Source organism: Lygodium microphyllum, chromosome 4 (assembly GCF_053477565.2).
Source record: "Lygodium microphyllum isolate KBCC chromosome 4, Lygodium_microphyllum_v1.1.10, whole genome shotgun sequence".
Classification (NCBI taxonomy): Eukaryota; Viridiplantae; Streptophyta; class Polypodiopsida; order Schizaeales; family Lygodiaceae; genus Lygodium; species Lygodium microphyllum.
The window spans coordinates 53,447,250-53,465,062 of record NC_141138.1 but is presented as its reverse complement, the minus strand read 5'-3'; the positions used below and the strand labels follow the sequence as shown (position 1 = coordinate 53,465,062).

Below are 17,813 nucleotides of genomic sequence, written 5' to 3'. Positions count from 1 at the left end.
GGGATTGAATCAAAACACTTTCAACTAAGGAGATTTGTACAATAGGGATACCCCATTGCTCGTCTATTATTTGCAATAATAATGAATCCTTAGCTTATGATGATTGAGCAAAAGATTCATAGTGGAGCCCTCAAAGGCCTACCTTAGCCTAATGGTCCCCAACTCTACACTCAACTTCTTACTGACAATAACTCTAATATTGTGGAAGTTAATAAGCAAAATATCAACACCTTGCTCAAGGTCCATAATGTGTTCTACCATGTTTCAAGCTCCGTGATTAGCATTCCAAAAATTGAGATGCTACCTCTCTTTCTATTAGAAGTGAAGGATTGAATGTAGTAGTATGGATTCAAGATTTTCAAACCAAGTATTTTGTTACCTTGGCTATGCAATGGAGATTGCTCTTACAAGAAAATAAAAACTTTATTGAGTGTTTGCAAATGTTGCCCAAGATTTCTCACTATCACAATTTGCCCATGAGTCTCCATGGTAAGAGAGTAATCCTCATCTCTATCATCAATCCAATTATGACATAAGTAGCCATGGCTTATTCCTTCTCCAAAGCCTATTGGAAATCACTTAAAAGGGAAGCATGTCACTTCATCTAAAGGCATGCAAACTTGATACCTTGGCATGCAATGGCTTGGCCCATGATATGTGATTTTAAGGCAAATACAAGCACAAAAGGTATGGCTGGTAAGGCAACCAAGCTTGTTTCAACCTCATACTTGATTGGAGATGGACCTTTCTTGGGTTCGCTTAATCATACATTGGATGAAGGCCATACTAGGTTCGCATAATCATACTAGGTAAAGACAAGTGGTCTAACCTCCAACAATGGGACATTCTTATTGCAAAGATGGACTATAAGCTCCAATCATCACATGTTGCTAATGCATTATTGAAGAATTGAAAACCCACCATCAAGACTCAATTGCCTAATAACACTAGGGTAGGGATAATGCTCACTTAGAGTAAAATATGTGAAGATGGTTTGATCTCTCACAACCTATGACAACTTCATGGGACTTGACTCTCCCACACTCTAGCTAGCGAAGGCCATTGCCAATAAGAGGGATAATTGGCCCACTACTCGTGTTCTAACTAGAAAACCTCTCCCAAGGACATTGGTGACAACTCAAGGCAAAGTGGCAATGACCACCAAAAACAAAAAGGATTTTAATAGAAGAAAGAATAACATCTTCCTCAAACTTCATGACATTTAGAAAGCTTAAATCCATTACAATCATTGAAAGTCCTACATGTGTGGAGTAAGAAAACTGAGGACATACACTAAGAAGCTAAACACCAAGGATCCCATTGAGAAGGTTGTGAAGGTCTCACCATGGTGCCCTTTTGTGTGAGGATCAAAGAGTTCATCACATGTGATGTGGCACTACCCAAGTTCCCAACTGCTATAGCACAAAACTAAGAGATGGGACCACTCTATAGGGTTAAATGGTACTGTCAAAATGAAGACTTCTAGTTTACCTAATTGGGATCATAATTATTAGAGACATTTGACCTAACAAGAACAAAGTAGCCAAGGTAAAACAAGCTGGAATGAATTCTAAGGTTCTTTATGCTAGTGTTGTAAGGGGTGTACTTGGCCCTTTGAGGAAAGTTAGAAAGAAAGAACACATCTTCAAGATTGGTTACGATCTGTTGAAGAAGGCTAAAGTCAAATGGACTTGCGACGGCCTTTCTATCCGGTCTGCCCCGTAGACTCTCTTACAATGTAAATATTTCCGATAGAAGCTATTTATCTACATTTGCTAGACTTTTCAAGCCTATATATGGCAAACGATTAATCGTTGGCTCTCACCAATGAACAAGATACTGTTATTACAACGTTCCCATTGCCAAGGCTATCTTACAATGTCCTATTGCTTTGAATTAGCGTGGCCAATCACGAATGTATTAGCGATGGGGACCTTTCACCTTGGTAAAGTTCTCTCTCTCTCTCTCTCTCTCTCTCACGCAGACGTGAACAATAGAAGCTGACGATCACAGGAACTACGTCAAACGTTCCGTAGAGGCTATGAAAAAGAAAAAAAAAAACAGACAATTTATTGAAAATCGTTGTCGAAAGTTAAACCACAACAAAGCTAGGTGTTATATGAGAGAGAGAGAGAGAGAGAGAGAGAGAGGCTTAATTTCTGGCCCGATACATAGCATCATCCAAGTACTTCCAGAGACAACATTGGAAACGAAAAACTATTTACCAATATCAGCCTTCGTCACCTCGAAGTAGCTTCAGATAATGATGATCCTTCTCACTGCCATCCTACCCGCAAAATTACGAATCAAGATAAAAAACATGGATGCCTGGAGTCCTCGTCAAGTATCTAATGGAGTTGGGTGAGTGTTTATCTGATTCGGAAACTTGTCCCGCCAGCAGCAGCAGAGAGGGAACGATCCTGAAGCGTTTCAAATCCATGAGTCATTATTCCAGAAAGCTATTGCTAACCACACACGTTCCTTGTCGAATGAACCATTTTATTTCCAAAAAGGACCAGCTCTTCATTGAGGATAGCTCCTCCCAATTTGTAAAGCTTGCTGTACCGAGTGTGGCCGACTCTAAGAAAAAACTCCTACCTCAAATTGAGACAGCCAAAATGCTACTCGGTTCTGATACGTTTGAAGTCTGTGTCCGGAACACTTGCATCCTCCCTGAAGCCCTCATTGGCAAGTCCTTGTATCTGGCTACCCACCTGCGAGGACAGATATTATAGAACTATAGCCACCACTCTTCAAAAAACATGAAGGTTAACTGCAATCATCTAATTACAAACACAGATCCATTGCTCTAAAAATATATTGTATATAATAAAAGCACGAGAAGATTAGGCAACAAGTAGTCATGCAAAATGACCAAGTCATCACCCAGGTTCACAAATGCTCATGCAATCTTCGTGACATTCTTAATCAATCCCTTCGATATGTAATCCAATTTGACCAACAAGATGTAGATCCTATGTTTATACAAGCCCGCTAATCTCTATGTTTATTCTGGCTTTCATGATAGGCTCTCAATTTTCTACAATCAGATCCTACCTCAAAAGGTTTGCATTCACTGGGTATTGCTCTTATTGGCTCTCCTTACTATCTAGTATGATATAATGGGATGGGTTGTGGCAGAAGCATTATTGCTATCCTTGTACAAGCATAGCAACCCATTCTGACAATTACTTAACGCCCCCCTAATTCTCACAAGAAAGCCTTTTGCATAATCTCATGAACTGGATAATTTAGTATTTATATGGTTTGGAAATCTGGAGCAACATCTTACACAGAAGTAACTCTGATCACAAGAAAGGCAGGACTTTTGAGTTGTGCTTTCTCCTGTGAAAGAAGGCATGTCTTGTCTTTACCCTGCATGCAGGGAAAAAGATGAACAGATGTTGCTGGGCCTGAGGTAGTCCCTATCAAAAAAGCACTGATGATATACTGATGGGCTTGCAAACATATGCAGCTCATGTGGATCCCGCAGATCCAGCACTGCCGCTCAAGGCATAACAACAGACCTTTAGATTAATGCGGCTAAACAAGAACAGCTTCAAGGAACTAGTAAGAAGATGCAGGAGGCTATGGTGTCTCTTCAACTGAAGACGCATCATATTGATTTCACTTCATCCATGATTTTTCATGTTTTTCATGGGTTTCATGGGTCGAGTACCAACAAAAGAGCAGTTTCTTAGATGGTTTACTAAAACATTTCAGGCCATGTCTTCTCTTAACTCGCTATAAATTGATTGGGAAAAGAGATTAACGGGAGGTCGTCGTTTCACAGGCAGAAAGGAATTGATTTTTGGGGGCCCTCTGTTGATTATAAGGATATTCTGTGTTCCATGAAGTGCAGAATTTTTGTAATATTGATGTACTCTCTCTCCTCTGTCTCTCTCTCTGTTCCACAGTACTAGTTTTCATTCTCTGCTTGACACGAAGATTAAAACTATTGCTGGTGCACTCGGCAAAGTTCTTCATGTGCCTCTCTTGCTAATCCATCCTTCAAGGTGCAAAATGCTCAGTCGAGTTCACCCCAACCATTTGAGGGCAAGTCCAGTGTCAGCACCTATGGTAATTCTAGCTCCAATAGCATATATTCAAGCTGATGCAGTTGAAAAGCTCATAGTTGGGATCTCGGGGCATACCTTAGGAAAGAAGAGAGGAGCATCCAGCGATGCTTGAACTTCAGGACACTAGGGGTCTTGAAGTGGTGTACGACTTGAGATTTGCCCGTTTTCCTAATGCACGAAGAAACTGGACATTTTGCAGGGATTGTCTCAAGGGCTTGGAGAAGATGGAAATCCAAAAAATATCTCCAAATGACAGAGCAGTTCAGTTTGCTGAGAAGCAACAGGTTGGAAGTGGTTCTATCTCATAAAGCTAAAGAATTTCATGACCACGTGTTCTCTTCACAACCATGTCATGATCATTTATGATTTGTTACTTGTGACAATAGATTGTATTTGTGAAGACCCTTTGTGTGATACCCATATTACTTAGGCATTATGTATGTTGGTGAAATCACTCAACAGGTGAATAACCTTAAGGCGATTAAAGGGATATTATTTTGATAATTAAAAGGTAAAGAGCATGCCATGAACAAGCACGTCTAACATAACTTCCATGATTGGTAAAATATGAATCAAGATCGGAGATAAAGATTGCTGACTATCTAGCTCTTTGTCCACTCTTTCTACTATTAATCTCTCAATAATTTACTAATTTATCAACATTGATGGTGTTAGATTTAATCTCATATTTCTGAGAATTCCAAATGTGCTGTTAGAGCCTTTGTTGAGCTAAAACACGCTTTACAACTGATTGTATCTTTAGACAGCCCTAAAACACACTTAATTAATGAAAAACACAAGTGTAGTGCATGGTTCAAAACAGTTTCAATGGTACCCCCCAAATCCTAGTTTTTGGGGGCACCCTTCAAAATCTATAAATAGACAGAATGTCCAGCATTCAACCTTGTACTTTTGTGTAAGTTTCTCACTCTACCGTGCAGATTTCAGCCATCAGCCACCTATCATCTCTTGTCCAGCCATCACCGATTGCGACCCATCGCTATCCAATTGTAGGCAGCTTGTCTCCAGCCATTGCCCTACTGTTTGGAGGTCTCCATCTAGTGTGTCATCATAGCACCTGATCAGCCTGCATTTTCAGCATCTGATGCCAAGCGATACGCTACTACCATCTCTCCCACTAGGTGACTGATGCAGTACCTACAGTTTTGTTGTGCAGCAGGCCCTCTACATCAGCAAACACCTCTCATGTTGTCACTTGACAATTCTTTGCCTCAGGTAACCAGTTCTCAGCCTTCTCTCCTGGTACATTACTGCATTTACCAAATTTTAGCCTCTGACTGTAGTGTTTTGGTGACCAGCCTATTGCCCTTCATTATTCAGCACTCTCTCATCTCCGACTAGTTGTTACAACACTCGAGATCCGTCTTCGGTGGATGTCAGTCTCTGATACTCCATTAATCTGCCCTTGGCCATTCTATACACTCTTACATTCATTTACAACAACACTTCAGAGTTTCTTTTCTTTGTGTTTCTCTGTATCTTTTGAGTTTTGCATTTTGCGTCTAGGATTTCAGTTCTGATTGTTACTGTTCGAGTCTTTCTGTTTCAATCTTGATCGTACATACTATGTTTCCTTGTTGCAAAACCTAGCATGTCTTCACATGGTATCAGAGCCGGTACTCTTTTAAAGACTATCCTGCAGCGATTGTGGAGGCTAGTCTTTATGCAAGACTCAATACACAACTCAATTGTAACTCATTATATCTTAGGCACTTTCTTCTATGAATCTTATGATGCCCTATCAAGCATCTTTATCATTGGAGACTCTGAGAAGGTCTTATGGTCTCGAGGAGGAGGCAAATACACCTTCACCTTTACCATCTTTTTCTCCTATTTTCACTCTTATAGATGAAGAGTTTGAGAAGTACTTGTGCATCACATACAGTCATGTCTGTACACCTTCAACAAGTGCTACTACTCCATTTGCACCAATTGGAGAGAGTGGCCACCTCTCTAATCTTGGAGGAACCATGACATTCGACAAGTCTGGGGATCCATCTCCTTCATCTCAACTAGGCCCTATGCTAGGTTCGTATAACGCTTTTGAGTCGTATGAGTCAAAAGCCTCTTCTGTTTCTCCTTTTGGTGCGCAAGATCCGGATTATTTTTAGTATGTTAACTTTAATAGAGGAGGCTCCCATCAAGTATATCTCTACAATCAGTTTCATTTGAACAAGTAAACAACACTTCTGAACTCTCTTCCATGCCACCACTATCTTCTCCACATTCTAATCTCTTTACATCTTCATTCCACAATCTTGGATTGCACTCCACCTTTGGATCCGAATGGTTTTCATTATATTAATTTTAATAAAGGAGACTCTTGAAGCAACCCTTCATCACATATATGTTTACCATCTGTTTCATTTAGCACACTTCTCAACCCCCTTCCATCCCACCACTATCTTCTCCACATTCTGATCTCCTTACATCTTCATTCCAAAATTTTGGATTACATTTCACTTCCGCTCAAAGCACACTAGGGGGTTGGATCTTCCATCTCCATTTCTACCACTTTCCCATTTCCCATCCTTTAGAGAGAATACCACCCTTTAACATTTTACCTTCCACATACCCCCACTTTACCAAACCCTTACACATTGGGACAACTATGATGAGCACCTTGATGAGCACCTCCCTCACTACCCTCAAACACTCACAAACTATAATGACCTTTCCAACACAAGATATCCATCCTCTACTTATGGCCTATCATTACACATTCCTTGGGTCACTCCTATGCAAGGATTTTCATCTTTTGTTGCACATGTTCCTATCTCTCCACCATGGGCTTCTCAATCGGTTACGTTCCCCCATGGACGCATTTGGATCCGTTGTGCACAATTCTCAAAAGCATGCTGGGCACTCTAGGGTTTGTTCCCAAGTGCACTCTCCTCCTTTTCTCTATCCCCAATATCCACCCTATCCCCGTTACACACCTCAATATCCTAGCACTACCACTCTTGTTGCAAGAGCCAAGAATACCTTTACAGATAAGACTTGTTTTAAACAAGTTGAATTGACCACTTGATGGAACCTCATGCAACAAGTGCTTGAATCCCCAGAACTTTGGAACCTCGTCATTGGTACCGAGCCTATGCTGAGACCCTTGATTAGCTCACCCTAATCACATACATCAATGGAGAGCCCGCAATGCCACGCCAATGTTGAGTTAATGCAAGGGTTGTTTCATAAGTTCCACTCTCAATTACAACATTTTCTCCTCACATTTGACTATTGGAGTCATCTCATTGACCACTATGCTGCAGGAAATCACACTCGACATATCAATCTCGATTTTGAGCTTCAGAAGTTTTTCATTAAGGGGATGATTTGAAAGTTAAGTTGGCTGAATATCAATAGTTACTTGTCGAGTTTACCAGTATTCGATTCCCTAAGTCAGATGGCGATCAAGTCAATTTCGTCTTGAACAAGTTGCTTAACAAATATTTCCATTTTATCCAGCACAATATCTCACTACCTAGATTGCTAACCTTCTACGAGCTTGAGTGCCAGTTCTTGCATTATGTGAAAACACATAATCAAGTCCACAAGAAGAGCTCCACACAAATCCATTTAGAGGAGCAAGGGCTGGTTGCCTCTTCTTCAAGAGAGAAAACCAACAATGGCAAGAACGCGCAAGATGCGAAGGCAAGCCAAAACAAGGGTGATACCCCTTTCCTTCGACGAAACCAAAGAAACACAATCCCTTTGGCAACAAATTCCTAAGAAAAATAGGTTTTGCACACACTACCAGAGGTTGGGCCATGTGGATTAGGAGTGTCATATCAACGCCCCAAGTCTTCCACCTAGAAAACCTCAGTTGTCTGCTGCAATTGTCTCTACTTCAACTGACCAATCCAGTGGGGCTACACCTCTCGCTACTGCACCATCTACTTCATCTGCCACAATGGCTACTCAACGTGGCATGCAAACAGCTTGAATAGCCTATCTCCTTCACTACTGTCAAAAGATTAGTTGATTGGTCTGCTATTGGCTCACCTATTACACGTTATGCATGCATTCCTAGGATATCCACTTCACCACCTTGTCAAGCATTTCATTGCCATAGCCCTACTAGCGAGCGTTTGCGACGGTGACCCCACACTTAGCCTTCCCTTTTTTTAGACTTGTACCGCATACTTACATATTGCATTGCACTTAGCTTGCTTTTTCTAATTTTCAGCTTTGTTCTTTGGAGCATCTCACTTCTCACCTTTGTGTTTGCAAAGTTTAACCTCTTTTGTAGGGTTTTGTATTTTAGTGTAAGGTTAACATGCAAGTTTGCACCAATCCTTCCTCGGCTCGAGATAGGAGTTGCATGTCATTTCTTTCATGGTTCCATCTACTTGCAATTTTGCTCCTTTGCTAGCATAGAGGCTTTCCGTCCCACACTTGATTATGCAGCATCTCTCTTGATGCTATCATGGCGATGACTACTATCCTTGCACTCGAGATGCTTCATCATCTTTATCCGCATGGTTCTCAACACCACACGAAGACAGACATCCTCAAGCTCCCCTTTCTCCTTAGGCATCAACATCCCGGTTCAAAGGGAATTTCTACCCTTCTTGGTATTCTACAAGTTTTAGCACTTGTCTTCGATATCCGCCTTCCCCCCTCTTACACATTCCCCTATGCATTGCATGATTTCATAATCTTTGTACTAGGATGCTTAGGCAAGTGAACAATTTTCCCACAAGGGGCACCATCCAAGTGACACATGCTACATTAGCATTCTTCACCATGTAGCATATTATGCATTTCATTGTGCAGAGCACCAATAGACAGATCTTAAGCTATTTCCACTGACAAATTATACCACCATTCTTCTTAACATGATTTTGTGGTTCCATCCCTACTCATATCCTTTTGCTCACTGCTACTTAATCGGTTGCCGCCCATAAAATTAACTTTCCACCCCAAAACAAGAAACAAGAAACAAAAAACAAAAACAAAAGTTCAATGTGGTTCCATCCCCCTTTGTAGGGCTTGGTAGGCCATTGGGCAGCCGATGAGCACCCTTTCTTCAATGTCCTATTCTCTCTAGGGTCACTACTACGACGTCCTTGGTGAGATAACTATCCCCTCTCTAGTCTTGGTAGGCCATCGACCAGCCACCATGGACCCTTTATGCGATGCATTGGTTGTTTTGAGGTGAAACACCTTGGGATAAATATTACTGGCCTTCCCTTTGTGGCTCAGTTTTGGGCCTGGAAGTGGGGTGTTGAGCTAGAACATGCCTTACAGCTTATTAGCATGTTTAAACAACCCCAACACACGCTTAGTTATTGAGTTTGAAGTGGTGCACCGTTCAAGAGAGTTTTCGTGGTTCCCCCAAAACCCTAATTTTTAGGGCACCCTTTAACCTCTATAAAAAGACAGGCTGCATACCATTCAGCCTTATCCTTTTGTGCAGGTTTCTCACTCTATCGTGTAAATTTCAGTCATCAACCACCTACCATCTAATGTCCAACCATCACTGACTGCAGCCCATCACTATCCAACCCTAGGCAGCATGTTTTCAGCCATCGCCCTACTGTTTGGAAGTATCCATTTGCTGTATCATTGTAGCACTTGATCAGCCTGCATTTTTAGCATTTGGCGTCAGGCGATAGGCTATGGCCATCTGTCCCATGAGGCAACTACTGCACTACTTGTGCTTTTGCTGTCCAACAAATGGTCTACATCAACAAACACCTCTCCTATTGTCGCTCCACAATTCTTTGCCTTGTGTGACCAGTTTTCAGCCTTCTCTAGTGGTACACTACTACATTTACCATATTTCAATTTCTGGCTGCTACATTTTGGTGACCAACCTGTTGCCCTTCATTATTCAACACTCTCTTATCTCCGACTAGTGGTTACAACACTAGAGATTTATCTCCGATCGACGTCACTCTCCGACAATCCATTGCTCTGCCCTTAGACATTTTGCACACTGTTACATTCATTCACAGCATTCATTTACTTCGAAGTTTCTTCTCTCTATGTTTGAGTTTTGCGTCTTGCGCTTCGGACTTGAGTTTTGCTTGCTATTGTCTGAGTCTTGGTGTTATACATGCTATGTTTCCTCAATGTAAACCCTAGCATATCTTCACAACCTGCATTTTTTGTGATTCTAGGAAGAGAAGGGTGTTGTGACATGAAAAGGAAGAAGAATATATCAACAAAAGAATGAAGAAGTGAATTTAGCATATGGATGTAGGCAAACCAAGGCCTTTATTGATAACATATAAAAGAATTAATTTTCGCTTTTATGAAAGGTCTTGATTTAAAGGGGGGATCCCTTTTTTACTAGAAAAGATTGTGATTGAAACAATAGATTCAATTTCACCTGGTTAACACATAAAACGGTATATTTATGGCCTAAATTTGATTATATTATCTAATAAGGCACAAACATTCAAATTTTTACCACAAAGGTTGTATCTCCTTTCATGCAAACTTTCCCTGTCGTCCTAAAACATTTTTTGAGACGATTGGAACATTTCTCGAACGTTGAAACACAACGTGCTTTCAAGATTGACGAAACTTTTTCAATCTAGAAATGCATTTCAATATATTTTGACCACTATTTAACATTTTCTCCCTTCCTGAGAGTCATTGCAAGCTATCTCACGTCACTATGCTCTACATATGGTGGTGCATGGGTATAACATTTGCTCTCAATTGCTTTAAGGCACATAAATGACTCCGCATCATACATGACCAAGCATGTAAATGACCATGCATCATAAGAAAATTATCCATTAAAATATAGTGCTCCTGATACTAATCAATTGATAATAAATCTTAGGACCTAGGAAAGTGATCACCCTATGCATATTGATCTTCATATCATCTAGCTCATGATGATAAGATATAGATATTGTTGAAACATGTGCTAGCATGCAAGAGTAGAGGTTTATAGGGTAGAAGTGTTTGCAAGACAATGAGAGAGTTGTTGGTTGTAATTCATGCTCTTTCTACTTGGAAACATCATTTGCATGGGCATAAAGATCATCAAGACTTTGTGATACTTCCTCAATGAGCTTGAGTTGCCTTAGAAGGATATGAGATGGTGCATTTCCATCTATGTTCCTCTTTTAGATAGTGCATGTCTAGGGTAGAAAGCATGTTGTGGTTTAGGCCCATGATGAACAACAAAAACTTTTTCAAGGTCTAGCAAATTCAACACTAGATCTGAAGTAAGCTTTTCTTTCAACTTATTGAATGCTGCCATTTTCTTATCAACTCATGAAAACAAAAGCCTTCCATAGTAACAACACAACCCTAGAATGCTATGCTATGAACATCATGCAAGGTTCCCAAATCAAGCCAACTATGAATTCCTTCAACTATTGCACAATCATACGCACACCGTCTTTAGATACAATGTGTCGAAAGAAGTGAAACTCTAATATAAGCATAAGCAATTGACTCTTTTTTGTATTAATGGACAATCCACATCTTTGAGGTTCTAGAAACACAATGGCCAAATCCTTCTAATACTTAGCCTCATTTGAATCTACTATCATGTCATCAAAGATGGTACCATAAAAGACCTATGCTTCCCAAAGATTTTATCCATTATTCCATCAAAAGTAGTAGGACATTGTTGTAAACGTCAATGGTGTAACCAAGAACTCATATAGACCAAAGGTAGTCCTAGTTGCTGTCTTGTGTACATCTTCAAGCCTCACATTAAAAGATCGTTCTTGCCTTTAAGGTCTATATGACCGAAATTTGCACTTCCCTCTAGCCCATCAAGGAGCAAACCATTATTTCTCTAGCATTTCCTTAGCTTGACCCTCGATTTCTTCTTGTTGCGCAGCACTCACTCTATATGCTGGCAGCATACTTATAGGCACTAAATCAATGGAATGGTCTTCTAGCCTCTCAAGTAAAAGTTCACCAAGCAAAGATTCAAAAACACCACTCATATCCTTTTAGAAATCTATCCACCCTTTACTCAAAATAGAAATGTTAGACTTGATTGCACATTAGTAACACCCTTTGCAAAAACCAAGTATGAAGAAAGATGATATCTAACTACTAAAAAGCACAAGCTAATACAACTACTAAACTAGCATTCAAAAATAATGCTTTCCTCTGCATGTAAGAGCAATTTTCCTGTTGTACATAACTACGAACCCTATAACACCGCGGAATGCCAAACATCAGTTCACAAGATGCTAACATGAAAGTCCCTTTATCCCCACATAATTGTGCAAGTGAATATGGATACGCCCTATGACACCATGCAATGCCCAACATCACAGCCCACAAGATGCTAACATGAAAGTCCTCCCTCCCCACATAATTGTGCAAGTGAATATAGAGCCTTTGAATAATAAGAGGTCACTAGCTCTATATGACCAGGACACACCATACTAGCCTCACCTATAGAACCCATCTCATAATATCTTGAACTCCCAACTTGGTTGCCAACATACACAAATGCATGCGCACATAGGGCAAGTTAGCACGGGCACTAAAATCAAAGAATACCGGTCCCATTTGATCTCTTCTTTGCCCCAAGCACATAACGTTTAAGCATCCACGTTTGGCTACTCATTGAGTCAAGTATATATCCAATTGATGGCTCAGGCCTTTTGCCCTTTGCTCCTATTTTCCATTAAAATCATCCTCAAACTTGGATTGTGAGCATTCACAGGTTCTATGCCCCCCTTGTTCACAAATGAGGCATTTCTTTGCAGCAAACAATGCCTTTGTTTTAGCAAGAGTTTTTACAATGCAAAAGGTCTTTTTCAATGTGGGGAATATTAGGGCTTCCTTCCTTTATGTGTCTTGTATCCAAAATCAGGCCTGTTGCTCTCACAATAGAAGCTCATCCTTTCAACAATGCACTTGCTGTATTTGCATTCAATACCATGTAGTCATGATTGTTTACGGGATATAGTTGGGCAGATTTAGCCTTCACTAACAGAAGTTCTAGAGATTTTGACTTGCCAGCACTTAATCTTGAAGACTCAAATTCACCACTAAAACAGAAAAATAAAATTATGGTGTTATAATGCTCCTACACCATGATACAAAGAAAGATTGATCCCAAACCATGGCACCCCATGTGGTAGTAGTTGTTTATTATTGAATTGCTGATACAAATGATTCGTCGCTAGGTCACAAACTCAACCTTCAATAGGCCAAGCCAAAACTTCTATTGCTCATTCCAAACCTCATCCTGGCTCTGTTTTCTAGAACATGGGAGAGATCTTTCACAGCAAATCATGCCAGGGGACGAAAGCCTTAAGTGCTCAAAGGTATGTGTGTGGTAGTGAAGATCTTTCTAGTTTAAGCTTTTCTACCAATGCATGGACAGAATTTGACAAGATCCACAGCTCTAGAAGATGGTCTTCTTGGGAATCACTATTTATTTGTCCATCAATGTTTCTTTCTCAACAGCAAGCTAAATATGATATTTTACAACCCCAAAAAGAAGAAAAAAGACCAAAATCCTGCAGCTATTAGTCAGAGAGAGAGAGAGAGAGAGATAGGGAGGATTGCAACCCGTACTACAACCAATCCCACTGTTCCTACGATCCCACGCTCACGACCGCCATCCTCCACCAAGCTAGCTCCTAGCTCCACATCTTCATCGACTGCCTCTCTCACCTGCCTCATCACACTCTTAGCTTCTTTTAACCATCATCCCGTCATCTCCTTCGCCGCTTTCCTTGCTCCCATCATTTATACCCAGCACCATCCTCCACCAAACTACATCAACATCACTATCCAACTTTTTCTCACTAGTGTTATCACCACCTCGCCTTCTCTTCACCATCATCTCACCATCTCCCTAGTCATTTTCACCCGCAATCACCATTTATGGCCCTATCCTTATATTCCCTTTTGTCTATCACTAATTTATTTCTAAGGTCACATGACCTTCTTACCCCCTTTACTCTCAATTTAACTTACCCCCTTTCTCTATTGACAATCTAAGCCTTAACTCAATCTAAGGTGAAATGACCTTGCATTCTCTTCACCATCATCTCGCCATCTCCCTAGTCATTTTCACCATCAATCACCATTTATGGCCCTGGCCCTATCCTTATATTCCTTTTTTTCTATCACTAATTTATTTCTCAGGTCACATTACCTTCTTACCCCCTTTACTCTCAATTCAACTTACCCCCTTTCTCTATTAACAATCTAAGCCTTAACTCAATCTAAGGTGAAATGACCTCGCATTCTCTTCACCATCATCTCGCCATCTCCCTAGTCATTTTCACCATCAGTCACCATTTATGGCCCTATCCTTATCTTCCTTTTTTTGTCTCTCACTAATTTACTTCTAAGATCACATTACCTTCTTACCCCCTTTACTCTCAATTCAACTTACCCCCTTTCTCAATCGAAGGTGAAATGACCATGAAGAGTCAAGCAAAGAGAAAAGTGAACCCCCAAAAAAACTTATATCATTGAAAAGCCCTTTAAAAATGATGCTAAGCTTAAGTATATCTGCTAGAGATTAACTTATCAAGTTTGTAAGGAAGGTTAAGGTGAGGGGGCTCTACAAAAAGTACCTTAGCAATCCTCCAAAAAACAGACAAATATTAATGTTAAGTGCAATGTTAGCTAATCTCATCTGTAATCTGTTGTGATGTGACCATCTTAGATGGGTGTTACATAGTTTTTGGGAAGACCTTAGGAGTACGGAGAACCTCAAGTCAATCCTTTTGGGTTGAGGTCTTGATGTTTCACTACAAGGGAGACTCAAAGACTATCAGACTAGCTAAGTCCATGTATCCTACAACTTCCAGATGCAGCTGCTTGAGGAGAGGTGTCCAAGGTTTACGAATTAAAAAGTTGCAGGCAAATTTACGCCATCGACTTTTGTTTGTTGTGAGATGATTCTCAGTATGGCTAATGAAGTTTGCATTGACACAAGCTAAACTCATTGAAAAAGTTTCTGCCAAAACAATAAAAAGAGCCCTAAAAGCAATATGTCTGCCCTTTCTTACCATCCTCACATGTTGAGAGATCAACATTTACTGCTAGCTTGTAAGCATGATGAGGACCAGTGGTTTCTACTACATTCAATTTAAAGCCTGCCATAAAATAGTCTTTACAGACAAAGAACTAGAGGTATGTTGCAAATCTAAGCTGAAGTTATGATTTTGACTACAAGTAACACTGCTGAGCTTTCAAAAAAGAAATTTCTCTTAAAACAAGTTAAGCCACTTGTATTCAATGGCAAAGGATCCAAGGTTGGGGTCACCACTGAGGTCTCCATTCTCTTTTGTCTGACCACATGGAAACTCAGTACCACATCACTAACCTTGCTGACACAGAAGGATGCCTGCCCTGTTTGTATATTTGTCCCTCTGACTGCATGTCTTTATATCTGCCTGTCTACTACCTGCCTGTGCAAACTTCTGTCTGTGCATCTCTGCTCTGTCTGTCTGCCTGTGTTTCTCTACCCATTCATATGGCTGTCTACGTATATATACACACATGGACACAGCACAAGAAATAATATTCAGTGCTCACTATTTTACCATCCTTCCTTCAGTATCTTCATAATTTTATTGCAACACCACGCTTAGATTGCAATGGATGGCATCATAGCAACAGAGCTTCAGTACTAAAATGATAATAGGCAAACAATACAATACGACAATTGTGAATCATACATTGGCTGTTTGGTGGAGACGACTGGCAAGCGTTCTTACAGTTTCATCTGGCACAATGGCATATCTTTCAGATGGCGCAATCCAATTTGCAGCAGCTGCAAACATAACACAGCATTTGAGTTGCCTGAAAGGAAATATTCATAAAGCTTGATGATGCATTCACAAGTTACTTTTTATAATAGATTGGCATAGGAACACTAGCCAAGATACCTGTAAACTCTACATTCATACATGCTCTGTTAGACTTTACAAAATTCAGCCAGCTGTCATGTTTCTTCCAAAGGACAAAAATACTACAGAAACATCTTATTGCACTATTACAAAATCAAGCGCTCAGGAAAAACAATGCACAAATATGCGTAGAGATGCTACAGCTGCAACACTATCCATCCCTCGCCTTCTCCTTTCAAAAGGAGTTTAATTTTAGCTTCCACACACTCAACACAGATTCTCCCTCTTTTAAAATATGCCATGAAAATAAAGGACATAACTTTATTTGCACATCATACAAGATCGCTGATACATGAATCAAGCAAAGCTACAAGGTGATTGTGAATTGAGATGATCAGATAGGGTACTGCACAGGAGTCTCATGAGGTGGGCATGACTTGTACAAGAGACCTACCGACAGACACTAAGGTCTCCTGCAGAGCATACCGAGAGATTCATCCCCCAAAAATTAAGTACTTTCCTTGCAACTTTTATGAAGGAGAAGCTGCCAAGAATACTGTAGGAATTCTACTTTTTTAAGACTTTGGTCTTTAAATTGCCTCATTGCAAAGATTCTAAAAGCCTTTGCATGTCATTCAGGTAGCCCAACACTCACTGTATTCTCACAGATAGCCTACAAAGTCCCACGGATTCAGCACCCTATGTCACTTCATGAGATTTAAGACATAGAATTTCCAATTGAAATTGTTCTTCACCTTCATGGACATCAGCTGTGGAGATTTACCACACCTATGGAGATAACTGGATTAAGCAGAGAGCACATTGTCATCTTAGAGTTAAAAACTCTTTGTAGCAAATAGACTGGTCGCAAATCATGATAGTCTACATACTATGCAGTACAATACTCCTGCTTTCTCCAGACCTTCCACAAGCTGGCTAAAAACTTTCATTACAAACTACATTAGTAAAGACAAATCAAGCCTTAGCTAGGGCCAAAGCTTGACTACCTCAGCAGTATGTAGCCTTCTTTCCAAGCAAAGCATTGCTTTGTAAAGAAGAAGTCGGGGCTAGTATCAAGCAGTGAAAGAAGATACTACTTGCACCTTCCTCCTAAGAAAGATATTAAAGAATTGTGGCCATCATCCAGTATGAAAACCTGGAATGATAGTCTGCTATCAAGTGTGGTATGGGTCCCTCCCAATGCCACACTGAACCACTACCAACGCAATCAGTGCTTGCTCCCTCAGCTATCCAATTTCCAACATTACTGCAACGGCCAGCCCCTCCATTCAGCTATCAGGGTTGCCCTCCACCTGACTCCCCTAGTAAACCAAAAAAATGCTCTCCAATCTTACGGTAGCCCATACGCCCAAATATCATGCTTACCCTCCACCAGCCTCCCTTGCCACCCAACCACTCTTCAAAACCACCCCCCCAAAAAAAGTCATTTTTCCTTTAAAGATGACCCACTAGCCTCTTCACACAACTTGCCATCCCTACACTTCCTCCCTTCACATTCTCATCATCACTCTCTACTGCCTTGCCTTCCTTCCCCATTGCCCAACCACTTAGTCTGCCCAAAAAACCGCCCTCCATTTTTATGACATGCCGCATCCCAAAAGCTCCCTTTTGTTCAAAGGCTTGAGGCATCCTCCACCCCTCTCCCCCAATGTCTGCCATCCATGCACAGGTTTACTTTCCTCGCAAGCACCAAATTCAGCCCAGTATGGATGTGTATGAAGTCCAAGACAATGAGATATACAAAACTAAAGGATCAATAATGAATCACAAAATACTAGTCACTCCTCTACCACCAAGGACTCCAATGGAGCCCTATACACATCCTCAATGGATGTTTTTCTTCTCCCTATCTACTTCACCCTAGAGTCTAGACACATAG

At 40.6% G+C, this 17,813-nt stretch overlaps 1 protein-coding gene across 10 annotated transcripts in view; it reads right to left on the bottom strand.

Annotated features, from left to right (window-relative positions):
* Positions 1 to 2,147: 2,147 nt before the first annotated feature.
* The window catches only part of UVR8 (Regulator of chromosome condensation (RCC1) family protein), a 167,518-nt gene continuing 151,852 nt past the window's right edge, over positions 2,148 to 17,813 (bottom strand). For 4 of the 10 annotated variants that reach the window (XM_087675982.1, XM_087675984.1, XM_087675987.1 and 1 more), the window contains 3 exons: positions 15,743 to 15,837; positions 15,388 to 15,541; positions 2,148 to 2,714 (listed from right to left, as the gene is read on the bottom strand). In XM_087675982.1, coding sequence (XP_087532108.1) covers positions 2,707 to 2,714; positions 15,388 to 15,541; positions 15,743 to 15,837 — 257 coding nt within the window. In that variant the 3' untranslated portion in view covers positions 2,148 to 2,706. Of the gene's footprint in view, positions 2,715 to 15,387; positions 15,546 to 15,742; positions 15,838 to 17,813 lie in introns of those variants that run through there. The other 6 variants (XR_015690568.1, XM_087675983.1, XM_087675986.1 and 3 more) reach the window with 6 other exon arrangements.